This window comes from Mya arenaria, chromosome 3 (genome assembly GCF_026914265.1).
Source record: "Mya arenaria isolate MELC-2E11 chromosome 3, ASM2691426v1".
NCBI lineage: Eukaryota > Metazoa > Mollusca > Bivalvia > Myida > Myidae > Mya > Mya arenaria.
This window is the reverse complement of record NC_069124.1, coordinates 13,636,542-13,664,385: the sequence shown is the minus strand read 5'-3', so window position 1 is coordinate 13,664,385 and position 27,844 is coordinate 13,636,542. Positions and strand designations below refer to the sequence as shown.

Here is a 27,844-nt window from a genome sequence, read left to right as displayed (position 1 = left end):
AGACCTTTAAATAGCAAGCGGTGTTTTAAAATGCAATACATGAGTTTGTTTCAATACGAATTTAAGCAGAATAAATTTGGAGGTTATTGAAACTTTTGAATGTTACTCAAAGTATGATGATTTTTTTTTCAGGCTAATTAAATTGTAGCGGAACTTTGCTAAATTAGACGCTGCACAGGTAAACATCGGAAACCATAAACTCGCATGTGCCTGCCAATTTGGATTTGAAGAATGTTAGCGGCGGCCAAGATTTCTCTTCTATTATCTGCTCTAAATACCCTATTTGGAACACAGGGATTGCAATCAGAAACGTATAATGAAACGTGCTAAAGCTTACGAATGTACGTTGATATATTTTGAACAAATATTATGAGTGACATGTATACATACCATAAGTATTAAAATAACGTATAGTATTTCGTTCATATTTATGTATTTGTTCAGTGTCTTCTTTACGAGCAGGGGCGTACCTAAAGTACATTTCAAAGCTTTTGTAATTGGTCCTTTTTTAAGTTCCAATAATATGAATATGTATGTAGAAAATCATATCGAACGTGATGACCAGAATCGCATGTAGTTTCATTAGCAATAGTATGATTATTATGCCTTTTATCCTGCTCTTAAGGTTAATACAGAATGCATACTAGTAATTATAATAAAATGATATTGTGTTCTTTGAGCATATTGTATTGAGTTTTCTTTAATTTTTTTCTAGAATTTCTGAGACTGTGTTTTAGACATACCATGAAACTCGTTATGTTGTTGTTAATTGACCAGTCTCTTACGCATAGTACCACGATATGTTTTATGTTTCAGCTGCAACAATGTACGGAATTCATTTGTGTGATGTTTTCTATACATTCAATTTGCATTGCGCATGTCAACTGGAAAATGTGGTGAAAATCTGTATAAATCATGAACAGTTAAGTTCTAAATAAAGGGGAATAAATCCCCTTACTCTTCCAAATTGTAAATAACACTATTACCGTTAATAGAAATATCTAATTGTCGACATGTGCATCATTACCACATATGCCGTTAACAATTTTTCATATTACTAGATAATATTAGATCTAACAATTGAATGCCCTATGTATAAAGAATATTTGTTTCTTCCAGTGTAAGATCTTACTTGATTTCAAGAGTGCCATAGAAAAACATATTTTAACGAGTGGCGAAGCCACGAGTGAAAACATTTTTTTTTATGATCACGAGTGAAATGAAATACGATCTTATACTGAAATAAACAAATTTTCTGTTTCTTTTATGCTTATTTTCCAAGCTTTATACAATTTTTATTTATTTACTTAATTAACCCCTTTTTAAAAAGGTGTTATTTACGCCGCTACCTGTGGGACGCCCTCACGCAAAATTATAGCTGTCAATTTTCTATTTCCTGTTTGTTGAGAAAAAGTTATCTGATATTGTTTTTATAGTCTATTATTCGCTCTGTTTTTAGTGCAAAGATTTTATGAACAGTTTTGCATGAAGTTTTTTAAGTGCATCTATGTTCTAAAACAATAACGAAAACACTTATATTTTAAGCGGGGCATGAATACATAATCAAATTACTACGCCGCCATTTATTGAATGAAAATTTGAATGTGTTTGCAAAATAATTGCGGATACTCATTTGATATACAACATTTTTCTTAGTTTAAGAGTGTGTTTCATGATACATGAATATTCAATCATCTTACTGTCAGATACCAGTCTGTTTCGCTTGAAGACAGGTCATTTACCAGGTAATGATGAGGACCACGCTAGTTTGTTGACAAATTTAGTGGTGTGGGTGGGGTAAAAATATTATGTTTATCTGTAAATTGTTGTGTGGATTTCGTATTACGTTTTATAACGGCAAACAGTTCAAAACACATTTGAATGATGGTATATCATTCTATTTTTGTTCGAACAGTTGTTTTCGTCTGTAATTTGTATGGTATGAAAGTAAATGTTCGATCATTCAGCTTTAATATCAAGAAAACGTTTAAAACGGAATAACCATATTTGCTAATACACGGCAAGTTGTTAATTTCCAAATATATCTCTATTTAAACTTGTGTAACATACCTTTACATTTTAAATATTTTTTGTCAACATTTTCTGGTTCAAAGTGAAGTGTTCTGTTCTGATCAAGGGTAAGTAACTGCAATGGATTTTAAAAATTTGTTCTGAAAGTTGGTATTTTCACTCCTTATTTTGTAGTGAAAATATCAAATTGATATTTTACTGTTGTTATTTCACTGATAAAACTCCATATTTAATCGAATAGCATGAAAGAAATAGACACATTTATCAACGGGGTGCCTAAATGGGAAAAGAAACCAAAAAAGTCAATTACATTCGACATGTTTATCAGACCATTCAGCCGTGCGGGATTTGTTGTCAACTAAACCTGCGACTAAACCAAGACTATCTTATTTTCTTACACCGGATTATAATAGTAAAAAAAGAAGTCCATGTCTCTGAAACTACACATAATAAGTGGGGGTATATACACGAAAGATATGTATATGTCATTATCCCTTTTAAGATATAATAAATCGGCTTTAATCCATGTAAATCAACTTTCTTCTGTTTCGAATATTATATATAGTGAAATATACTGAAATAGTGATGACTTTATAAACAGTAATATACCACCGAGTCCCAGTCTAAATTCATAACTTTCTGACATTGGAACATAAATTATATGATAACCAATAATATTTTCTTTCACATAAGGATAATATTTCAAATGAATGCATTATATTAACAAATATAGCCCCCGATGAATATGTCAGGCTTTATCATAGCATCGAAAAGTTTAAAAGTTTCAAGGTTGCTTAAAAAATGCTTTTCATATTTAAAAAATCTTGTTGACTGCTTTCGTTGCTTGCAATAAGAGGATGTCAATAGTTTTGGTCCATGATAGCTCAGGCATGAAATATGAACCTAAATACTTTAAGGTAGAAACATTTTCTTTTCTTTAATAAAACCACTTTTCGTAGCCACGAAAAGGGCCACCATTCCTAAAATTCATTATCTTTAATTTTTCACAATTGACCTGCATTCCAAAAATTACAAATCAAGCTGATTTTTGTTTGTTAACAACAGTATCTGCAAAATTTGAGACTTCGTCCGCAAACATAGTTCCGTATAATTCACCACTATTAATAATGCAGCTTTAAAAGTATGACGTTTGATTAACGAATACATCAATGAACAGGTTGAAAAAATATTGTTGACGTCAAACCCTGTTTCAGCCAATAAAACATGACAAACAGTCTGTAAGAGCAGTTTTTCTTCCATTATTTACTTCTATACATGATGTGAGCTGGGAATACATAGCCTTACATAATATCATAAATTTCCCTCTTTGGTCTTTCGTTTCTGGTAAGACTTTCCCACAATTTAACGTGCACACACGTATCGAACTTGTTTATGCAGTCAACGTAAATATGTACACCCGTCCATGTATCTTAGAAATACATTTGTTTAATGTTTGCTTGGAGGTTATTGGCCGTTGCGTTACCACGTCTGACTGAATTCGGTTTGTTTTTCACATAAGTATTATTTCCCGCTAAATGTATTGATGTCCTTTGTCCACCGTGGTTACTCATTATTTTAATGAATATATTGCTGATATAAAATGTAAGTGCTGGTGTCTGAGTTTAATGTTGATATTTGTGCAAATGCCCTTAAAATACTTATAACATTGATGCTATAAAAACATTTGTTGACACAAGAAAATAATCCACTGTACTTTGACTATTGTCAGCTGTACATGTGATATTTCCTTGTAGGTTCCTGAGTATCCCTGCAGAATATATTTCATATCGGTTAATAGAGTTTGGTCTGATTAACGTTTTGTAATCGTTTTTGTTCAAACAAACACTTTGTTTGAGCATTTCGGTATACAGTGTCGTCGAGCGATAGGAACGGATTGGACTTACAGTTCCACACAGCTTATCAGAAACATCAATTGGTTTAAAAGTGAAACCGACAGTACACAATCAAAACTTTGCACTTTTTATTATTCATTAATCAATATAATAAGGCCAACATATAAAAGGATAAACAAGTTTAGATTTATTTTTTTCGAAATGTTTGATGGTTAACTTTTATACTGGTTAAGGTTGGATCTTTAATATAAACAAGCAAGTTAACTTTGAGACATACCATGTTTGAGTTGACTTTCGTTTGACCTGTGTAAGCTTAACCAGTTATTTTATCAAGCAAGGTAACTGAAGACTATCTGTGAGAATTAGAATTAATCAAATGGGGCTCAGTTGATTCGTGCGAGGAAAATATAATACGTTTAATATGTTGTTTACTATTACAACAAAAACTGGTATTTCAGGTTATTTTTTAGGTACGGCCATGCCGATTTCTTGTCTTCCTGTTCATAATTACGTCTTTTGACCAGTGAAAGTTATGAACTAGTGTTTGTATTATTTTACTATGGGTGTTTTATAAATACAGGTTTTGTACATGCCCGTGTAAATTGAACCGATAAGGATAATAATTGGAAAATTCGCTTTGGATAACTCAGACTCAAGTAAGCGAATAATGAGACTATTGTATCGTACCTTCTAATGTATCTCGAGGTCGACTATGTTATAGCAAACCTGCTAGTACTTTTTTAACATTTTTTCTCGGTCATATGAACAAATAATATCAGTGACAATGACTAAATATGTATTTCTCAAATACAATACATACAGGCTAATTTTTGCATTCCTTTAACCTTATCTTCTGCCTCTCTAACGAAATGAAGAATGTGTTTTAACAATGATTAGTATAGGATTCGCTTAAGAAGTATCCCAAAGATACACCTACATTTTCAGTTATAAAGTTGAACCTTTCTTCTAGGTATTATAAATTCGCTTTACAAACAATAATGAAGTTACTTAAAGCTCACATTAGAAAAAAAAGACTAACAACACATTCATATCATATAAAGCCAAATCGGTGAGAGGAGAGTGACTACCGAAATGGCATTTAACAGTAAAATGATCACCATAGATAGCGTTCCCAAACGAGAATGCACAAAACATTACAAAAGCAACTTATATAAACCAGTATTTCAAATACCAAACAGGCGTAAATCCAGCATGTTGTTGTTTTCTGGAGTTATATGTGTTTACGTGACATTAATCACGCGTTTTAAACCACAATGTCAACCTGATTGTATGATTTGAAGTGATATTTACTAAATTGATGATTTTATTTTGATTAATCATAGGCCATTTAATCGTTTTAGTGAACACACTTTGTAACACTTATCATACGAAAACATTGCATACGAGGTGTTAGTAATTACAACTTAAACTATTTCGTTGCGTGGTGTTAGGTGTTAAGAAATTGTGTCGTTAAAGAATGGAAATTTGACTAAATATTTTCATGCCGAGTAACGTCAAGGGCAATTTAAATGCCCATTTATACTGACAAAGCATTTTCTATTTAAATCATAATCTTGAACAATAACGAAGTCTATACTCTCCAATTGTTGTGGTTGATTAATACAGAAACACAAACACGAGCGCAAAAATATCTTTGTTATAAGTGGATAGAGCAAAACAAGAATTATGATATTTCAGAACCTTCTAGCTTCAACGTCAGCACTTCTTGTTGCACTTGTTCAGTTAGGATCTATGGATGTGATGGGTTCTTCTAAAGGTAAGTTGTTATTGCCAATTATCTCAAACCGGAGTATTAGTTTTAACATGGACAGGCTGGCTTACACCATTATGTAAAATAATATGTATGTGTCCAAGATTCTTAGGTGAACGACAGTCCAGTAAGAAGAACAATTACAAACACCATTAAAATGGTCAAATTACTTTCATAGTAGGGACAGTCCATCAAGAATTATAAAAGCTACATCAGCCTTATGTCCTAAAACCAAGGTGAGTCATGTTATAACCACTGGAACTATAATATACATGTTTGAACCACTTCCACTGTATTCCAAATAAGACCAAGCTTCTTACATTAGGGACAATCCGGATAAAATCACTTTATCCTTATTATACAGATGCCTACAATTCTTAAAACTGAGGCAGTTCAGTAAGAACTACAACAACTATATCATACATGAGGTTAAAGTGTTTAGTACCGGGACAGTCCGGTAAGGACTAGATTTACTATATCATACATGGGTGCAAAATTCAAAGAACGCGGGCAGTTCAGTAAGAACTACAACAACTATATCGTAAATGAGGTCAAAGTCGTTAGTACCGGGACAGTCCGGTAAGGACTACATTTACTTTATCATAATTGGGTCGAAAATTCTGAGAACCGGGGCAGTCCAGTTAGAACAAGAACAACAACTATATCATACATGAGGCCAAAACGTCTAGGACCGGTGCAGTTAGGAACGAACAAGTATATGCCTTTAAGATCAGGGACAATCCGGTTAGAAGGCTTACACCTGTATTATGTCAAATCTTCGTAGATCAGTAGCAATCCGGTTAGAACTACTACCTTTATTCTGTAAATGAGTCCAAATTACTTTGATCAGGAGCAGTCCGGCTAAAACTACTACTACTATATTATGAACAAGTCAAAACATCTTTGAAAAGGAACAGTTCGGTTAGAACAACCACAGTTATATTATACATGTAATAACCATTTCAACTAGCAAGTTGTACATGCGTCAAGGTGGTTTTATTTTAAAAATGTGCAGTCCGGTTAAAACCTCTTTTAATGAATCACATATGACTTAAGCGTTACGAAATAAGTGATGGTCCCTGTTGGAACAAATGCAACTGTATTATGAATAATTTAAAGCTACTTAGAGCAGGAACGGTTAAAAGCACAGCAGCTAAAGTATACACAAGTCAAATAATGCTGATTGTGTCTACGGAAAAGCGAACTACGGCGACTTCATCATCGTATATACCTGCTATATAGTACGTGGATTATGTTTGTGGCGGTCAACTAAGACAAAGTTTTTTTTTCTATTGCCTGCTCTATAGACCCTATTTGAAACACAGAAATCGACACCGGAAGCTTCATATAAAACGTGCTATTTAAAGCCTGCGACATATCGTTGATACAATTTGAACTAACATGATGACTACAAGTAGATAACATGTATCATTGTAAAATGAGTATTATAATGAGCTATACAGTCTTTAGACAAATCAAATCCAGGTAACTATGCAAGGTCCTTTCATGAGCAAGGGCGTTCTTAAGTAAAACAATTAATTGATGACAACATTGAAAAGTTGTGTTGTGTATACGTACTTGAAATTGTTTGCGTGCATATTTGAGTCAAACACTACATTGTTCTTAACATTTTATAGTCTTGCAGCTTTATTTTGTTTATTAGGGGGTTTACGATATAAAAGAAAAATCAATGATTTTTATCCAGCCCCTCAATCTATGATATGATCTGCCTTTGTATATTATGAAACTTTACATCGCATTTTTGTAGCACACTTAAAAACAAGAATTTGGTCTCTAATTGCATTATTTTTACACTGCAGGAATTAAGGTCCTTCCTGTTGATCTGTCACCTTCAATAGTGTATGTGGAGAAAGACGGAATAAAGGGTTTTATCTACCCTGAAGATTGGGATGACAATGACGCCCGAGTCATGTGTAAACAGCTGGGTTATAAATCAGGAGTCGCCCTCGGGCCCTGGGATCTAGGTACGCCGTTAAATAAAGTATAAGTAACCAACGACTATAGCCGTTATTATGATAAGGACAGTCAATTTATGTACGTACGAATATGAACAGACGTTGACAGTTTACTTGTTTAATGCAGTTTTATAAAATTACTTTACAATCCATTGCATGAACAATTACAATGAGTTATCGACACACTCGATCGAATCAAACATAGATTTAACCCAAACATTAACGAATGAAGATATCTTGTGTAATGTGTGTGGCCTTGATGCGTTGTGTAACTTGTTTGTTTGGACATTTTTGTTGTGCTTTTAAACATAAAATTTGTACAATTAAGGCAACTGGACTTGTCTTTGTAACAATTATACTTTTTATAACAGGACATCCATTATACCCTTACTTGATATCAAACGTGCAATGTAATGGAACAAAAGAACACATCGGAAATTGCAAATTCAATGAAACATCCCCTCTGTTGAACCTTTACCGACGCAATCGCATCGCAGCAGGAGTGCATTGTATAAATGAAACAGGTATAGTAATTGCTACATACGTCATTGGAAACATAAGGAAGCCCTAAGAGAGTTCTAACTAACCTTGATCACAGCGTTTACCACATGACGACATTTTAAAAATAGAGTTATGCTAGTTGTATCTCGCAGTCATGTTTATATTGTTGAGTGTGTGTTCGGTTTTGATAAGTGTGCGGTTAAACAGATCATTGCTTATTCTTTGGGTTATTGGGCTTTTTCCTATATTTTCCGTTGTTTATTTTTAATGAATCATATAACAATAATTTGACCGACATCTTAAATAATGGTGTGATCTGATATGTGCGTTTAAACTCATGCCTCTTTAAATCGTTCTGTACAGAAAACGGTACGGTCACACGTGCATTTGTTTAAGTATATAGAATAAACTGGATGTTATTCTGCGTAAGCTAAGGCTACTATTGCATCTCTTTAGTTCGCTTAAATGGAAGTAGATAATCAGGGTCTGAGAAAGTACCCCTTTGCAATTAAAAAGAAATTCAAACAAAATAGGATTTCATGGGTTTTGAATTAATACAAATGTATATGTTTGAATGGTCGCGATATGCTTTTATTTGAAATTATAATTAATTATTAAAAATATAAACTAGTATTCATTATTATTTTGAACACACTTGACTATTTTCGTTACAAGTCCGTCTCCAACCAAACGCGACATTTGGCGCGATTCAAGTATGGGACAGGGATAACTATCGCCTTGTGTGTGCGGAAGGTTTTGATGATCTTGCTGCTCAAGCAGTGTGTCGATCCCTTGGATTCACCTACGGGAAAAGCATTTGCTGCTCCGCTTTTGGAAGGATGGAATACAGCATTGTTTATAGCAATATCAATTGTACTGGTATCGAGTCAAGTATACTCGAATGCGATTATGTTAAATACTTTGCCAACTGCACCAGTGAACATTACGCCTCTGTAGCGTGTTCGAATAATCCTGAAAATGAAGGTTTATTCAATATTTACTTTTTGCTTGCTCCTTACATTGGATGATTAAAAAAAGTTTGTTATTTGCACAATTTTCTAAATTGTTATTCAGACGCATGTCTTCAGATTCGTTTAAAACAATGCACTCGTGTCTTTTCGTCAAATCAATCATTAGAGTTTTAATCACGTTTGTTCGAAGTGCAATCCAATGATATACAGCTTTTTGTGTTAGTTGATATGTACTATACCCTTGTTTTTCATAAACAAAGAAATTCTCAAAGCATTTTTTTACAGAATTTGAATTAAAGATACATCAGTCTGGAAAAGTTACCACAAGACATTTTGATAATTCGGGCTTTATCTGCGCTAATGATTTTGACGATACAGAAGCGACAGTTATTTGCAAGGAGATGGGATATAAAGGTGGATCTGCGTACTTCCATTCAAGGCATACGAAATATTCAACAGTCCCACTTCTAGGTATATCAAATATTTTACTATAATCAAATCCCGGATGAGGTCAATGGTTTTCCGTTCCAAATATATCTCTGAGTTTGGTAATCAATGATGATATATTGTTTAAATAACACTGTATTTTGATGATATTAATTTAGAAATAAAAGAGTGTTTAGAGTTAATATCTCTCGATTTCTTAATTTTAGAAAAAAAACACATTTGAAATGTTTGTTTCTTTCAATTATATACTAGGAGTTCCATGGTTAGCAAATATTGCCTGCGAGGGAACCGAGAAGTATCTCGGGAAATGTGGAAAAATCAATTGGGGCTCAGTTGGTACTTGCGATGAAAACAGATTACCTGCAGTTTACTGTTACAACAAAACGGGTACCTAAACTTAATTTTCTGCTTTGTGTACTTTTGGATACGGGAATATAAACTTAGTTTAGGCCATGGGTTCTTAAGCATATGACTGGCTTAGCGTAGTTTATTTTGTTCTTGGCTATGGGTACTTAACTGTATTGTTGGTACGAGTATTTAAGGTTACTTATGATACGGGTATTTAATGTTAGTCTTGGCAACGGGTATTTAAAAAAATAGGTTAAGCTTACTTAATATTGTTCCAAGCTACGGTATGGTTAGGACCATTGGTTAGGACCATTGTGTATTTAAGCTAAGGTTAGGTTAAGCTTACGTATTCTTTATCTTATTCTAGGCTACGGGTACTTGAATGAATTATAAGAAAAAGGCTTAATTTTAGCTGTGGTTACCTAATCTTGTTGTTGGCTATGGACATGTACGCTTATTTTTGGGCAACGTGTTTTATACTAATTTTATCCCACGGGTATATATTCTCACTACTGCTACGTGTATTTAAGCATGTTTCGGACGCGGCCATGTTGATTTCATTTGTTCTTTGTTTACTGATTATGTTAATGGTAAATCTACAAATATTATTTTTGTTGACAAATGCCAATATTTCAGTTTAATTTTACATAATACCTGCAGTTTATTAAAACAACCCAACGGGTATTTAACGTTATTAAAAGCTGCAACCATGCCGTTTTTGTCGTGTTTATCATGGTTAATTTACAGTTGCAAACATTTATCCTTCTGACAAATGAAAATCATCTACTTAATTTTTTATTGCATTCCACAAAACAGAATACCTGCAGTTTTTTGTTTACACGCGACGATACAAGGGGCCGATGTCTTCTGTCTTTTACGCAAATGCATTTTTATCTTTCTGATTAGTAAAAGTCAACAACAAGTATCTACTAGTATTTCATTTTTATTTCACATCATAATAATAATGTCATATCATTTTTAAATACAGGGTTTTCTTTAGCCCTTGTAAATGGAGCAGACAAAGATAATGGGCTTGTTGTGTTCACCGTAGATGATAAAGAGGGTGCAATATGCCTACGCGATTCTGTTACAGAAGAACGACAAAAACTTGCAGCCATAGTATGCAAACAACTTGGATATAGAAACGGCGGCCTTCTTTTGAATGGTACTGATGCTGAGAATGAGTTCACTGCAAGGAAATTATTTCCTGGAAAGTCGGATATGTTTATAACCAAGATAAAGTGTAAAGGAAATGAGAGCAGCCTAGCGGAGTGCACCTTTAGGATTTTAGAAGGAAGGTATGATTTCCCTGAGGATTGGATATCGATTACTCTGGATGGTTGTCAAAACAGTTCTTGTTATAGAGCACGATCATACAACCGAGGGTATGCGTTTTTAAACGAACTCTCGTGTTGGGCTGGAAAACGACGTCTCGTTGTGAAATGCTTCCTTTAATATCCAGTATTGTTATCGATTATAACAGAAAACATTCGTATTAGTATTTTTGAGTTGTTTTCATGCATTAATGTATGGTTTGCATTGGACCGTGCGTCACTAAAATGCGACTGGGCACGTAAAAGCATGTCAAGTGTTTGTTATCAACAGGAATTAAACTATAGTTTAACACAATCTACCATAAGCTCAATATCTGTACGCATGTAGACTAATTACACAAACGGATTTATATAAGTGTATACTGGTTATAAATACAGAATGTCAAATAATACTGTTACAGATAAAGTTAAAAATATAGCACACATGATAGTACAAACACCAAAGCAGACGTATATCATCATTAACAGTAAATGTCAAATAAATATAGGTATATGTAGACAAGAGCAGTACAACATTAATATGACAATTCATAAACCGTTTGAAATTTAACAGGCAGTATAAATAATGATAAAAAAAATCAAGAGTAAATAAGTTGTAAATTTCAAATTAATACAGTTCTCCCACTGTTCATACTGTAACATAAGGCCTATATGCCCTTTTATTGGTGTAGTTTGTTAATTGGATTTTAATTTTGATGTTGTTTATCATACTCAAATAGGATATGTTTTCATAAATATTTAATGGTCGTAAACAATATTTGAATATGAGATGAATAATAAGTGAAAGACCCATAAAGTTGGACTTATATAATATTCCCAAACCAAGTCCAACCAAAGTAGCATTGAATAATGACAAGAGTTATATGACTTTGTTCCATTGCTGAATGACGAAGTAGTATTATTTATGGATATAAAAGTATGTAAAACTGGAAACTAACAAAACAGTAAAACTGTGATGTAAAACCGACAATATCGGCAGATATGAAAATCATATATTGGATAACAGCTAATATGTAATTATATAAACTGATAATTAAAGCAAGCACAAATAATATTAAGCAAAAAAAGCAATCAACCCGAAATAGGTAAGTATACAACGGAACTTAAACGGATAAAACAATATATACATATAAGCATTAGCAAGTCATGTTAATCGTGGAAAGTGTTGACATGGCTGTACATACATGTTTGTTATAATCACAACTAATCATTCGATAATATGAATTGTATGGAAAAAGCGATTGATAGTGGAGACACATAATCAATACCTCCTCATTCTGTGATATGAACTGCAATGGTGAAGATACACACTCAATATCACCTAATCAGATAAATACATACTAATTACATGATAATTGACATGAATGGTGGAAACGCCTTTAAACACCATTATCTCCTCCTTGGTTTATATAAAAATGCATAGTTAAAGCCATGGTGGAGACCCTTATCAAATATCTCCTCATTGACTGATATGAAAGGCATGATAAATGCTATAAATGGTAAAGACTAGTGATGAAACGATTATCGAGTACAATCGATAAATCGTCGCTGACAATGCTATGTCGGCGACAATTGATAGTGGTTGTCCAAAATCGATGCCGCTAATGTTACTTCCGGTAACTACGTATTTTTTTGTGGTAAAAGTCAAGTAAATCTCAGTTTTTCTTTCAGGTAAATTCTCGTTGAGTTCATTTTAACAAAGGCGGTCAGTCTTTTACGCAAATGCGATGAATGTAAATACTTTTGTTTAAAAACTTACAAATTCTCCCAAAATTACAAATTGTTTTAAATTGTTTGTACATTTCATAAAACCTTCAATAACCTGTCTCTATGGTGTAGTGGGTCCGGTTTTATCTGCAAATACCGGGGATTCCGGCTCGATGCATTCTATTTTTGAAACCTTTTTTGGTATCGTTTGTAATTAACTAATTTACCTTTATGTGAAAGTTTTATGTAAATAAGATATTTTAATGAAATGTTCAATATAGCAGGTTATTGAATATTAAGCTGGTTCACAAATATTGAATATGCCTTTACATGGATAAAATGTTAAGATAACTTACTTGATGCGGTGTGCATCATTTTGCAATTGATGTGCAAGTATTAAGTATGTGTTGATGGAAATAATAGCAAAACTTTTCTCCTGTATTTTCGGAGTTGGACGGCAAACATGTCCGTTCTTCATATATTTTTTTGTTTTTACATCGACTGGAAAATTTACTATTTTCAAGAAAACATTTGTTTTCGATTATTTGATTATCGAACGATGAGTTGAATACAATTGGGGAAAAATAACAATTTGGCACTGATAACCACTGTTTCATTGTCATAATATCCTGTCGAAACGGTGGCGGTACATTTTTTTTAATCTTCACCTCTTATCGCTCATTACCATCGAACTAACTTTTAAGAATCTGTACAAATGAAATAATGTATTACGTGTAAAGCTGTATAGTAGGAACTTTAACTGGTTCATATTCACTACCGGTAGTGACTGACAGGTCTTGCTCTTCAGTGACTAATGTGGTCGCTGGTCCTGGTTTTGTAGATACTACTGGCGCAACTCTGTGCTGTGACAGGGTGGCGACAGACGTCTGTGCCATTGCTTGTGAATTATGTCTCTCCAAATAACTGGATAGTTGTGAAAACTGGTGCAGTAAAAACATGATTGTTAAACACTTTGAAAATTGTGTTAGAATTGCTGTAGAAATTAAAGCAAACTATCACCTTTTGAAAACATCAAATGATGACAATCCTCTACAGTCATGCAACCAATCTGAAGTTGAGAAATTCAATTCTACTCCAGCCATTTATTAAATAGCATTATCATAGTTCTCACATTGAATTATTTCTCCGGTTAAAGGTTGTATAAGAAAATGTCTTGACATGATATTTTAAGTAAACAAACTTCATTTGTATAAAATTCCAAGTTTTCATCTTAATGGAACTTCATGTATCGAGATATCGATTGTTTTGAAATGACCCTTCGTTTCGTAGACTCGGGAAACCTACCTATCAATAAGCATTTTAGCTAACACGCTGTCATTTTGAATAGTTATACCATCTTTCAGAACTTTCAACCGACCAATTTCATTACCGATAATAATCTGTATGGCCCTGTGGCGACGTTGTTTCGAAGCAATTGTCCGCTCTTTGCGCTTGCCGTCTTCTTTGAAACCATATTTGTGTGTTTTTTTAGCACAAGCGAAAGTCACGTGATGAGTGTCGATCATATCCCGATGTTATTTTTTAAAATTACTAGTTAGACATACCCAGTAAAATTTGAACAGAAAAAGGCAACCACTGAAAAATACAGATATGTTGAGAGCGATGTCGTACATCGGTAAGTAAGATTTATTTAGTTGTACACATCGATATCAATTTTATGTAAGATTATACATAATCATATATTTTAAAATCATTAAAATATTTGTTCACAAATGCATGTACCTCTTATATCTAAACAAAACTTAAGTGTTTTATTCGTTTTTTCCGAACCATTACCTCACTTTCCGCTAAATCCGAGCCAAAATGATAAATGGGCCTGTAATCTACCAGTCGGATTTTGTACATGTTGGACACATTGCAGAAGTGTTCTCGAAAACGGTTAAAGTTTCAAGGGAAACATGCATATTCTAATACACACTAGGTAGGTGGGCATATGATAGGCTATGTTTAAAATTGAAGAAACTATTATTATTATATGTATAACCTTGAATTTCGGCTCGAGTCAAGCGTTTTGATTACGCCAATTTGTACTGAAACCAACCATTTGGTCACGTGGAATCCCCGCCGTGAATATTTTGGCTTTTAAAATTTATCAAGCATAACTACGTTCTTAAATACTGCGCTATTTGTCATCGTGTATTGAAATTAAGAACATTAGACACATGTAGGCACATGTAGGCAAGAAACCACCAATTAATTTTCCTTTAGATTTTTAAGTCAATTAACCAATTTGCATGTGAAAAAAACACTGATTTCTAATGATTCACGACTCTCAACACAATATATGGAAAGTAAATTCCAAGTCTGTACTACACATTAAACAACGTAAGAAAAACTGTTTTATAAGGGATAAAAAGTTGAAAACAATTATTTTGCATTCGATGAAGTTACCACATCCCTTGTACAAGCAATGCGGTGAAAATGTAAATAAAAAACGTACATCAAGTAGGTCCAACATGTTATGTTTTAAATACAAACCACTTAGCTTCAAAACCTATAAAGATTGTAGCCAGCCACTGGTCTGAGATGGAAAAAAATATGCTTTATTTCAATGGCATGTGTTCAAAAGGAAAAAAAAGCATGCTGCATTGAGTTGCAAAATAAATACAATCCTAATGATGTAGCAAAATAAACCATGCCATTAAATTTCAAGAAGACGATTTTTTTTAAATCAAACCTATGAGTATGCTCTACTTGTAAGATTTCAAAAACTTAGATGGGGTGGCTTTGAATATGGGACACTACATTCAATAAAATATTTGTCTAAATTTCAACCAAGAAACATTAAAATGGGTTCGTTAATTTAAATTGAGCTATAATGTACAGCTGGTCTTTTATCGAAGTGAAAGAAATGTATTAGAAAATTTATAATATATAATTTAACATTGCCGTGCAACCAGTGTTACCCGGAAAAGTCTGACAAATCTACACATACCAAGTAAAAATACAAAAATACCTTTTCCGAATGTACTTGTGTCTCAATTCCATTCAATCATAACAATTGGAATCTTTAGAATTCGTTCATGTTCAAGATTATAATTCATCAGTATTAATGCGCATTAAAACGGCCATTGAAGTGTCTTGTTATTTAAAATTCAAGTCAAATTTCCATTCTTGATCGACACAATTTATTAATACTTGAAACCGCGCAACGAAAAATATCAGCTTTAGATACAAACAACTCGTATGCTACGTTTTCGTATGATCATTGTAACAAAATGTTTTTACTAAAACGATTTAAAGGCGTAAGGTTATTCAAAATAACGCTTCATCATTATATCAAATACAAGCATACTTCTGTTGACAATGTGGTTTGAAACGTATGATTGATGTCACGTAAACACAACTTATCGCAGAAGAAACAAAACGTTTCATTGCTGGATCTACGCGTGTATTGGTATTAGAAATACTTGTTCACATTAGATGCTTTTGTAGTTTTGTGCATTTTCTCTTGGGAGCGCTATCTGATGATGATTTTTTTCTAACATTATTACTCTATGTTCGTGAAGTTTATAGAAAGATTCAACTGTATAACTTTAAAACTTCAGATTAAAGCAAATATTTTGGCACATGGTTAAACAAGTCCGATACAAAGCATTTATACACATCTACTTAACTTCGGTACCTAACAATCCTTGATAAACTTACCTTGTTTTAATATAGTATACATGTATATGTACTGTGTTGTTTGAAGAGTTTTGTGCTGTTGTTCCATGTTTCTGGTTTGTGATTTTTTGTGTTCTATGGCTTTGGCGTTTACCCTGTGCCATTAAATGGGATTTATGTTTCAACGTTTTGCTACTGAGCTTGTTTCAGTAGTTTTATTATATCAATATTGAACAAGTTTGTCAACATTTGAATGTTTCTTTTGCTTGTGTGTATCTAAGGTAAATGATCCATAATACTTGACTTGAAAAAGCTGTTCGTTATACCTATCAGCTAGTTAGGATATACGATTTGTTCAATAGCCGTAAGCCAACATTTAATCTATTTGTTTCGTTCGTGAATTTTCTTATATTAATAACAAATGAACTCGTCAAAGTCGATTCAAAGTGTATCATTAAGTTAACTTTAAGTTCAATAAGGTCCTGGTCCTAGTTTCTCAGAATTTCTAAAGTTCTTACTTAGCTAAGTATTATACTTAAGACATGTGTATATTGTAAATAAAATGGAAAGAAAGATAATATCACATAAACACATATTACTGCAGAAAAAAACAACATGCTGGATCTACGTCTATTTGGTATTTGAAATACGTGTACATATAAGTTGCTTTTGAAATGTTCTTGGCATATTCGTTTGGGAATGCTATCTGAATGGTGATCATTGTACTTATGAAATTTAAATGCCGTTTGGTAAATCGCGCTCCTCTCACCGATTTGGCTTTTAATATATGAATGCGTTGTTAGTGTTTGTTTCTAAAGTGAGCTTTATTATTGTTTGTAAGAAAATTCATAATACCTAGAAGAAAGGTTTAACTTTATGTATTCAGATGTAAGCGTATCTTAAACGGGTCCTTTGCATTGCATATACACACATTTATTTAACAGAGTTGTGAACTTTTCAATGTTTCTTTGCTTGTTTGTATCTAAGTCACCTTTCAGCTAGTTAGGATATAAGAGGTGTTCAGGACCGTAATTCAATATTCAATCCAAATGATCTGTTTGTGAATTCTGATATTAACAAGTGAACTCGTCAAATTTGTACCTTAAAAGTTGTTAAAGGTTTTTTCTGAGCTGAGAACTCTGTTAAAACATTTGTATACTGTGAATATAACGGAAATTACATCTGGATCTTTCATATATCAATTTATGTTGTTGTTTTATTATTATTTAAACCATATAATGTGCGCTCACTTATTTTATATTGTCATGTTATATGCTTAAACTGCCGAGTACACTAAACAAATTCGATGTTTTATTCAATAACATCAATACAAAATATAGCCATCTGCTACTTAAACGGAAGCTGCTGCACATAATTTCACCGAGCTGTACTGCCATCAGCGGAGATTAGTAATGCAAAACACATGCGAAATCACGTTCAAATTATACAGTGTAGCGTGTGTGGAGATTAAGCTTGATTCTTATCATCCTGTGGTTTCGAGTTGTTGATTTTTTCGATGTAAATGTGCAAAATTCATAATAATTGGTGATAAGTGATTTTTCTTGGAAGCTTAAGCTGTTTAACAATGGCTGAAGAAATATCGGCTCCTCGAATTGTGTTCAAGCAAATGGTACATAGGGGAATTCCTTTGTTTGAATGTGAAATTGACCGAATTGAAGCCATGGACACATTTGACGATGACATCTGGCTTTGTGGATACCCTAGATCCGGTGAGTTCTACAGAGATTCAATGTGTTGGATAATTACTTAAATATTAAGGATTGACTTAAACTTAAGCAAAGGTAAATAAATACCTGGGGCCGTATTCAATAAGCATCTTAGTGAATATTTTCAACTTAGTGAGAATTTCGTAATTTTTGACATCGATTATTTTAAATACCTGCTACTTTTCATCAGATTTATTTATATGCATATATTGTTTAGACCATTTTCTTCCTAATTTTCATATTTTTGGTGTACAAACATTGTTCGTTTTCTTAAAATTCATATTAGAAAAAAGGCAATTTTTCACTTAGTTGAATTTTTTTACTGAGGTGCTTATTGAATACGGCCCCTGTACTGACATAATAGTGTATTATTGGGTCGACTTTGTCTGCTGCTAGAATACTCCATAAATCATCACGGTTTTTCAACAAAAATGAATACAAAAGATAAAGCGCGGTAAATAGATTATTTATCTCCATTTATATTCCTATAATATTAATTTTGAAATTACGTGTATAGATAGGAGCTTAAATTATCATTCTAGTAACATATTTATAGAATGCCTTCATAAAATCCATGCATCTATTTTGTGTAATATTGATTGTTTTATTATGCTAACCATGATCAACTGCCAAACTAAACCATGTTTTGAAACCAGGAAATACCTTGACACAGGAAATGACATACCTTATACAGACACTCGATTTTGGCCGTGCAAACTCCGTTTACCTCGAGGACAGAGTGCCTTGGATTGATGCCAAAGATGACCGCTTACAGAAAGTAAAAGGTGAGGGTTTATAAGAAATAAATAGTCATTATTTATAATGATTTAGAGAAAGGATCAAATATGTTTTAAAATTAATACACAATTTTAAATAATCTAGCAAAAAGAATGAATAATAAAATGAAAACTACAATGAGAAGGCGGTAGTTAAAAAAAACCTTGGTAAGTTCAAGATGGTACTACCATATTACAGTTATTAGCTTTGAGTAGTCTTGCATATTTTAGAGGGCATTTGTTGATTTTAGTGTCAGATCGTATTTTATAACATAACTTACGGCGCAGGAGTGATATAACCCCATGCAATAATTTTCATATATAACTAGTGTAATAACTATGCGAACTAGGTAACCGTTCCACAGAAAAAAATGTATTCATACGCGCAGTAAAAAAAAAGAAATCATGTCGTGTCAACAAACTCAATACCACGATGAAACGAATGGCGAAGAAAACTGGGCTTAATCCAAACAAACACCTCCATGATCACAGCGCCAAAAAATTCTCGTCCTAAATCAAATGACAACAATGTTCCTGCGAACCAGATTATGCAAACATAGGTACACAAGAACATTGCATCTATAAACAACCATAATCTCATAAATCCAAAATGACACAAGGAAATGTCCAGCATCCTGTACTCTAATGAAAATACCCCGTCTACTTCCTTGCAAAATGCCCATTCTAGGCAGTTCGCCAGCAAGGCTCAAGTGCATCCACTGCCACTATCACTGATTCCACATAGAATACCACTTTTTCTTGTGGATTTTACAACATTTATGGTGCTCCAAATCACGGATATAATGTCCTTGTGCACATCCATCAAAAAGACAAAAATCCATGCAGTAATCGACCAGCTACAAAACGATTTCGGACTATTGAAAGCGACTTGCTGACCTATGTTCTTTTTAAACTTCAACCGCCAAATAACATGTACACACTTGCGAGATTACTAATGACGTCACGCAGTTATGACATTAATATTGCTCTTATTATTGATTCGCTTGATTTAAATATGTATTTTTGTTTTTATTAAGTGAAACCTTTGAAAATCGGTTGATAAATGAGACATGATTTATGTCTTTTATTGTTAATAAAACGTTTTTATATCGGGCTATTTTCTTTCCTGCGGATGAAGCATCCTTATAACACACAATGTAAAAACTTCGCACTATGACAAGAGAAGTGTATTAAAGAAACTTTGACCTACATTTCAACGTTAAATGAGTTAGGTTATAAATAGTATCTCAAATTCGTGTTTATTTTGTATCAAATTTATATAAGTGTTATTGGTATTTAATAAAAGAATTCACCCTTTTCTGTATTTTGAACGCCGCTACCCGTGAGACGCCCATCATGCAACGTTTTGACAGCTGATGACTTAGCTGTCAATTCTTTTTCCGGCCCATTGAGAAATTGTCCTCAGAAATTTTGTATAGTTTGACATTTACTCGTGGTTAAGTGCTAACATTTTATGAAATTCATCTGTGAAATTGTATTATGCATCTTTGTTTCTTTTAACAGTTAATGCAGGAAAGTATTTTTAAATTAAATAGGTCATGACATCATGAACAAAATAACAAAGCTCGCCATTAACTGAACAAAAATTAGGAAAGGTCGATATCAATAAACATTGGATTAAAACAGTTTTACAGTTGTATGAGTTTGTTTTATGATACTTTGGTAGACAGTCACTACACACTGTCAGAGATCAAACTGATTCGCTTGAAGACGGGTCGTTTTCCGGATAAAGAGTGAAGAACAAGCTTGGTTGTTGACATATGTTTTGGCGGGCTGCTGGGGTAAAGAAAATTTGTTATTTGTCGAGTGAATTTTCCGGGGAAGTACTAAAAAGCCATAAAGATATAAAAATATATTTGATTAATTGTATAACATCGAATGTTCAAGCAACACTTGTTTTATTTTGTTTTGTACGAACGCAAATGAACAAACACTTCAAATTCAAAACAACAACATTCTTTGAATAAACGAAAGTTATGGGGTTTTCTTTCAAAAATATGTTTATCTAAACATATTTTATTAAATATCTTATAATTACTTTTGGCAATATGAACTGATTCAAAAGTGATTAGTTTAGTCTGGATTAAGGGGAATGCTTTCCCTTAGTTTGAAGGTAGCACTTAAAGTTGATATCTTCATTCTTTAGTTTGCAGCGCAAAAAAGTAAACGCTTTCCAATATTGTACAATATAGTGATCTGAATAGTTTTTTTTTCTTTTTTTGTCTGTGGTAGATAACATACGAGTTTCGATATTTTATTTCACTGCGATACTTGTTTTCCAGGTGTTGATGCCATAGAAGAACAGATCAGACCAAGATTTGTAAAATGTCATCTTCCATACGATTTCCTGCCAAGTCAGTTAAAAGATGGCAAGGGAAGGGTATGAGAACAATTAGTTGATTAGTATTGTCTCTACTGGCTGATCTACTCACTATGAATGTATGCATATACTTATAAATGTACGACACTATTAGTATTAATTCACATAAATAGTCATATGAACCATATAACAACTTCTAATTACATGAACATTTTCGCATTTTCAGATTATATACGTATCTCGAAACGCCAAGGACGTATTTCAGTCCTACTACCGGATTATGCTGTGGGATGACCAACTTGACACTTCTAAAGAAACCTTAAACACTTTCTTTGAAAACTTCGTGAAAGGCAAAGGTCAATTTAGTTTTAGAATAGTCTAAAAAAAAATTAACCTGAATATCATTTCTAACATTTAAAGCATTTTTACAATTTATCTTGTCCAACATAATTATGTAATATGAGCTGCCTTGTATGTGTATTGTTACTGCATGTCATATAATATGTTTGGCATATAATCCTTGTGCCAAGAAACAATTACAACATGCTTTGAGTTGGCGTTACCGCCGTACTGGCGTTTGGTCCTTGTGCCACAAACAGGATCACCAAACGGTTTTGGCAGTCGTTACAGGCATTAACCTGTGTTTGAATCTAATGCAAGAAACAATATTACTGGCATTTGATCCCTGTGCAAAATAACAAGATTACAACAGCCGTTTGGATGGTGTAACTATTGCATTACTGGCGTTTGCTCTTAATGGCAGAATTAAAATCACCACTTTTGGCTGGCGTTATAAGAGTTTTACATGTGTTTTATTTGTGTCAGAAATGAGATTACCACAGGAGTTTGGCAAGCGTACACCTCGTTTTACTGGCTCGTTTTGAGAGAAAAAATATCGCATCAGGATTTGATCTGGCATTTGGTCCTCAAGACGGATAAAAGGTCACGACAGGCTTTTCGCTGACATTTGATCCTTGTACTAGATACATGATAACAACAGACATTTCTATGGATTCTGTCTCTTGTTCCACAAACATGAATCCAGCAGGCGTTCGGTTGGCGTTTCATACAGATGCGGGAAACAAGATTGCACAAGGCTTTTTCTACTGGATATGTCCGTGTGGTCCATAACATTACTCCCAAATAATATGTGATACATAGATACATTCTTTCATTTTTTTTGTATATTGCATTAATATGTTTTCGTTCCAGTTGCAAAATTGATTGAAAATAATATACTGCAATTACTCGCTTCAGACCTATACGGATTATGGACCGACCATATCATTGGCTACTGGAAAAAACGCGACAATGTGCTCTTTCTCAAATTTGAAGACATTGTTAAGGTAATAACATTCCTTATGCAAGCCTAACTATTATTTTTTGTTCACAGACGGCAATGCACAATATGCATTATAACGTCTATATTATTAATAGATTTTTTTCGCATACTACTTAGTTATATTGATACTTAATATATTGAATTTACTAGTGAATACACCTTATTGAGGGGGCCAAAACACTTTTTGTTATAGGTTCAAATAACGACGTTTAAATTGATGTTCATTTTTAAAACTGGAACCTGTTTAGTATTCCTTTTTAAAATTGATATTTTAAAGGAATCTTTAAGTGATGTCAGACAGTTTTAGATATATTTATTGTCATACATTCCTTTTTTAACTAGGATATGTATATAGCTTTCTGAAAAATAATTCAACATACAAAATGTAGCTACAATTTAAACATGTACTTATCTTTACAATAACAGGATATGCCGACGGCCATTCGAACAATAGCAACGTTTCTGGGACGAACGTTAGCGGAAGATGACGTCACAAAAATATGGAAACATTGCCACGTGAACAATATGAGGGACAATCCGATGGTAAACTTTTCCTACAAGGCAAAGAATATGTCGATTCGCCAAGAAGTGGGAGCATTTATAAATAAAGGTAAATAATTCACATTAGTATGTACTCTGTTATTTTCAAATATTCGTTTGTGACGACATATTCATTTGACGACGCACAACTAATATTGTTTGTGCGTTTATCTTTGCAAGGTTCATTTAAGTGTTGGGTTTGTCGGATGGTCATATGACTTTATCTCTGTATGTACTTAATAGTGTCACAGTGTAGTTTTTAGTCAATTAAGTTCTATTCCAGACGTAGTATCTTGAACGGCAAAAAGGACACGCTTACTTTATATGTAATTCTTATAGTAATCTCGGATTCTTGGATTATGTTTTAACTTAACCTGTTAATCAGGTATCTTAAATTTGTCAATAAAATGAGGATACAGCTGTGTCTCGTCTTAAACAAAATCGATGAAGCATTGAAAACACCGAACAGACTACTATTATTTTGTTCTGAAACTAAAATCAATATTTCAACAGTATATAGCAAATATTTTGATCACGGTATTTGCCTTACATAATAGTAGTTGTTGTGTCGTTTTAATAGGAGAACCTGGTGTTTGGCGTAATGTTTTAACTCCGCAGATGAGTGAACAGATAGACGTCATGATGATACCACTGGATGGAACAGGACTTAAGTTTGAATTTTCATAATACAATGGAAACGATGGGACAAATTCAGATATATGACATGATGAAACCTCTGGATTGAACGGGGTTCTGGTTTGAAATGACAAAATATAATGAAAAATACAGGGACAATCTCTGATAGAAGGCACGATAAAACCTCTTGATAGAACGGTACTCGAGTTTGAATTGTCAAAATACAATGAAAAATCAGGAACAAATTCGGAACATGATATGATGAAACCCTTGGATGGTACTGGACTCGAGTTTAAAATTGTCATATGAAAAAATGGAAACTACAGCGACTAGCTCAGTAACAGGCTTCCTGTTTTAAAACACAATGTTCATGGCCTGATATACAGTAAAGGGTCGCACTTATATAACACGTTTTAGTGTTTAAGTAATATTGCTTGATACATCTTTTATTAGCATCCGTTTTATTTATTCATTTTGAATCCATATCATATTGTTGTTTATGTTTCCATTTGTACATGCAATGGCTTTGTTTTCATTGATATGCTCAGTTATGGGCCTTGTTAACAATTAAACTTAAAACTTGAATATTTCCGGTTGGTTAACGTCGAAAGGTTGGAATTATTTGGTCGTGTTTCGTATCCAAGGTCTAATTGTTACAAGCTTGACTCTGATTCCTTGGGTCACAAGTTCGATTTCCCTCCTCATTGAAAAAATATACTAATTGTCGTCTTAGAGGAATTTGCAACGCGTTTCGTGTGACACTGCTTCATACTAGTGCACGTTAAATACCAGGATAACTCTAACTATGGCTACATTCTGGCTGTGCCCCACATCCTAATGATAATGATGCCCCCACTGGAAACAACACATGGATAGCTTACTTAATCTTAAATACACAAATGTATAAACACCGTAGTTGGTCATATTTGCTCAAGCCGCCGGAAAATGATATTTAAAGAACATACAATTAAAATGATAATTATTTGAAGTTGCATTTGAAAACACTGTCGATATGACATACCGATAAGTCTGGAAATCTCTTTTGTGAAGATGTCGTCATTAGGTAGCATTCCTACACACTCATATATAGCTTGGGTCGCATGAATTCAATCAAAATGACAGCGCTATGAATTGTCAATGTTCAGAACGACGTTTGGTATTTAAAGATTATGTCTATGCATATTGGAGACTTTTGACAACGACGAGACTAGCAGGCCATCTATTACGACACAGGTGCAATTTTGCAGGACTCGTGCGTTCTTAAGGGCTCAAGTGGCTTAATAATAAATAAGTATTTAAAATAAGAAGTTTACCTTGTGGTTTGTTGATGAGGGATTGCTATAAAGGTTGACATAACGTCATAACGATATTTGGTGGTGCAGTGTGTACAACGTTTATTTATATACAAGTTTTATAAGTCTTATCATCACTGCTTGAAAAAGTCGATAAACAATTTAAGTTTCGATCGAACAGTAAAATAGATTTGCGATTTTGCTGATTTATTAATAAAACCCAATCATTAATTTTGCCTATTAATATTAAGAACACAACAGAAAGTAAAACAGTTTTTGACGAAACGTGTTTGAAGTATGACACATGTTTAAAATTTAAGATAACATTTTATTTTAATTATTCTATTGGGATTTAAATTACTGCGTTTTGCTGTCATGTCATTTGACGTGTAAATCGACTGCGTTGTTTTAAGGGCGTTTGTGAACTGACGGTACATTGGAATGCGGTTTGTTTGTGTTTTGCCTTGTGTGTTTCTTGATGATTGTCTGTTCTGCATGGACTCTGACTATGGTTTCATTCATAAGCAAGATAGCACCGAGACTTTGCCTTTCAATCCTTGTTATATTATATCTTATTACAGCAAGAGTTTTGCTATCAGGTGTAACTACAAATCTTACTTAGTTTTGTTTGGCACTAAACTATATAAACATTTCTTATTTGCGATTTTCGATTTGATATTTAAGAATCAATTTTACTTGTCTTCTCAATCCTCTTAATGTAGTTTACTTCACTGTTGACCTTTTTAATGTAAAAATCATTATACACATGACTGGGGTATGTTTGATGATATGAAATAGATGGAATTCCAAGAAGTCACCTTCACGTAAGTTCACAGTTTTGCATGTTAGTAACGTAGCAAGTTAAACAAAATTTATGCTATACACTCGCCGACAGACACTATCATTTACAATTAAATGTGTTGAAATAATTTAGCATGAATATAATGCATCGTACTCATTGTGATACACTATTTAAAAGATGTGACGTAAGATATCTTTGGAGTAATGTGCTGTTGTTCAATGTTTTTTGTTTGTGAGTTATTTTTTTGTGATCTTTGTCTTTGGCGCTTACCCTGTGCCATTAAACGGGGTTTATGTTTAAAGTTTTTGCAACTGAGCTTGTTTCTTTAGTTTTTTTATATAAATATTTATATTTACATACAGTTATCCTCTTTTCATTCCTAACGTGAGCAGAAATCGTGTTCCATACTTTCATTTTATAATAAGAAAAGCAATCTTAAGCTAATTTATTCGCAATATTCTCTTTAAACAAAGATCATGTTATGAAACCGATCGAGTTGAAAAGTGTTCATTATTTAAAAATTAAGTAAATCGTTTACATTGACAGGGACCAGTGTAATTAATAGTAATATAGACAAGAGTGGCTCAGTGGAACTTAAATATGTCTGTAAAGGTAAAAACCATTTAAATTCTATTAATTGATGGGCTGGCGAACATTTTGGTCTTTTGAGGTGATTTATGCAGCCCTTTTTGGCAAAATTGCTACTTTATTTGTGTTAACATTATTGTCTTTGTCCCATATATTACACCAATAACCAAGTATCGTAAGTATATATGCATTAAAGAACATACGTTGTATCTCCACTGTGAGGTTAAACATTATCTTAATTAGAATGTTAAGTTTAAAATAGAGTGTTTTGGCAAAGAAAGTCTTTTTTTGAAAGTCATTTTAGATTATCATTATAGACACCTAGTGTCAGGATTACCTGACTCAACCTACATTTTAGTATATTATTATGTCTCAATATAGAATGATATATAATGTGGTGTTTGCAGTAGTCTGCACACTTTGAAATGATATGCAAACGTGTTATGATCTCTTGTAATTCTACAATAGAATGGCCGCATATATCTTGTTATGTACATAATTATTATGTTTTAACTGAATTGAATATATGTGGATGAGACTTTAGTAGATAAATATATAATAAATAATATATATATATAGAATGATTCCAAGCAATTTGTGCACAAGGTTATGCAATTGATTGTTTAATTTTGTTAAGCGGCAAGTTTTGTTTTGTGGAGGCTTGCCGCTAATCATTCATATTGATATATTGATTTTTTGTAGATGATTTTTGACGCTTGTTAAATTGTAGCCTGATTTGTGCAATGTTGAATCAGCAGCAAATAAATATATTGTCATAACAATATCATTAATATATATAAGAAATAACAGCGGACCAAGAATATATCGCGTTGGTGCTCCTCCTGACAATTCTGAAGCAGGTTTGATTTTATATTTTCTACTTAAACTATCTGTTTTCTATAAGTTAAATAGAATTGAAAAAAAAAACACACACACTAGTATGGCATTTCCGTAACGTGATATAGCTTCTGTTTATGCAAAATAATCGTAAGATCTACTTAATCAAGGTTTTTTTCTTAAATCAAGAAATAAAACCCCAACAACTTTGCACTTGCCAACTTCTTTAACCATGCTTCTATTTAAATACTGGACAACATGAATGGTTTTCCTTGAAACCAAATTGCTTTGTATGTATAATATTTTCAGAATGAAAGTAAGATTGCAATTGATTTGCAATATGCCTTATATATATGTTTGATATTTTGGGCAGTTTTGAAATCGGACGATCATTATT

The 27,844-nt window shown here is 33.0% G+C and overlaps 2 protein-coding genes across 2 annotated transcripts; both read left to right on the top strand.

Moving 5' to 3' along the window:
* Window positions 1–5,220: 5,220 nt before the first annotated feature.
* Window positions 5,221–11,480, top strand: LOC128227293 (neurotrypsin-like). The gene is made up of 7 exons (XM_052937695.1): window positions 5,221–5,661; window positions 7,476–7,640; window positions 8,003–8,155; window positions 8,808–9,116; window positions 9,389–9,574; window positions 9,803–9,937; window positions 10,887–11,480. The coding sequence occupies exons 1-7, from the start codon at window positions 5,571–5,573 to the stop codon at window positions 11,351–11,353; spliced, it is 1,506 nt and encodes a 501-aa protein (XP_052793655.1). The 5' UTR covers window positions 5,221–5,570; the 3' UTR covers window positions 11,354–11,480.
* A 4,426-nt stretch (window positions 11,481–15,906) lies between these two features.
* LOC128227302 (sulfotransferase 1C2A-like) lies at window positions 15,907–24,513 on the top strand. Its single transcript, XM_052937705.1, has 7 exons — window positions 15,907–18,296; window positions 18,950–19,078; window positions 21,373–21,470; window positions 21,637–21,766; window positions 22,668–22,756; window positions 23,179–23,362; window positions 23,873–24,513. Exons 1-7 carry the CDS (start codon window positions 18,152–18,154, stop codon window positions 23,977–23,979), a joined length of 882 nt encoding a protein of 293 aa, XP_052793665.1. The 5' UTR covers window positions 15,907–18,151; the 3' UTR covers window positions 23,980–24,513.
* The last annotated feature ends 3,331 nt before the right edge of the window (window positions 24,514–27,844 follow it).

What these genes read in the sequence shown, in the direction of transcription:
- LOC128227293 (XM_052937695.1), top strand. Translation starts at nt 5,571, where the DNA reads ATGATATTTCAGAACCTTCTAGCTTCAACGTCAGCACTTCTTGTTGCA. An exon ending in GCATTGTATAAATGAAACAG is followed by an intron (nt 8,156 to 8,807) that starts GTATAGTAATTG and finishes TTTCGTTACAAG; the next exon opens with TCCGTCTCCAACCAAACGCG. An exon ending in GAATAATCCTGAAAATGAAG is followed by an intron (nt 9,117 to 9,388) that starts GTTTATTCAATA and finishes ATTTTTTTACAG; the next exon opens with AATTTGAATTAAAGATACAT.
- LOC128227302 (XM_052937705.1), top strand. Translation starts at nt 18,152, where the DNA reads ATGGCTGAAGAAATATCGGCTCCTCGAATTGTGTTCAAGCAAATGGTA. An exon ending in TAAAAGATGGCAAGGGAAGG is followed by an intron (nt 21,471 to 21,636) that starts GTATGAGAACAA and finishes TCGCATTTTCAG; the next exon opens with ATTATATACGTATCTCGAAA. An exon ending in AAACTTCGTGAAAGGCAAAG is followed by an intron (nt 21,767 to 22,667) that starts GTCAATTTAGTT and finishes TACTCGCTTCAG; the next exon opens with ACCTATACGGATTATGGACC.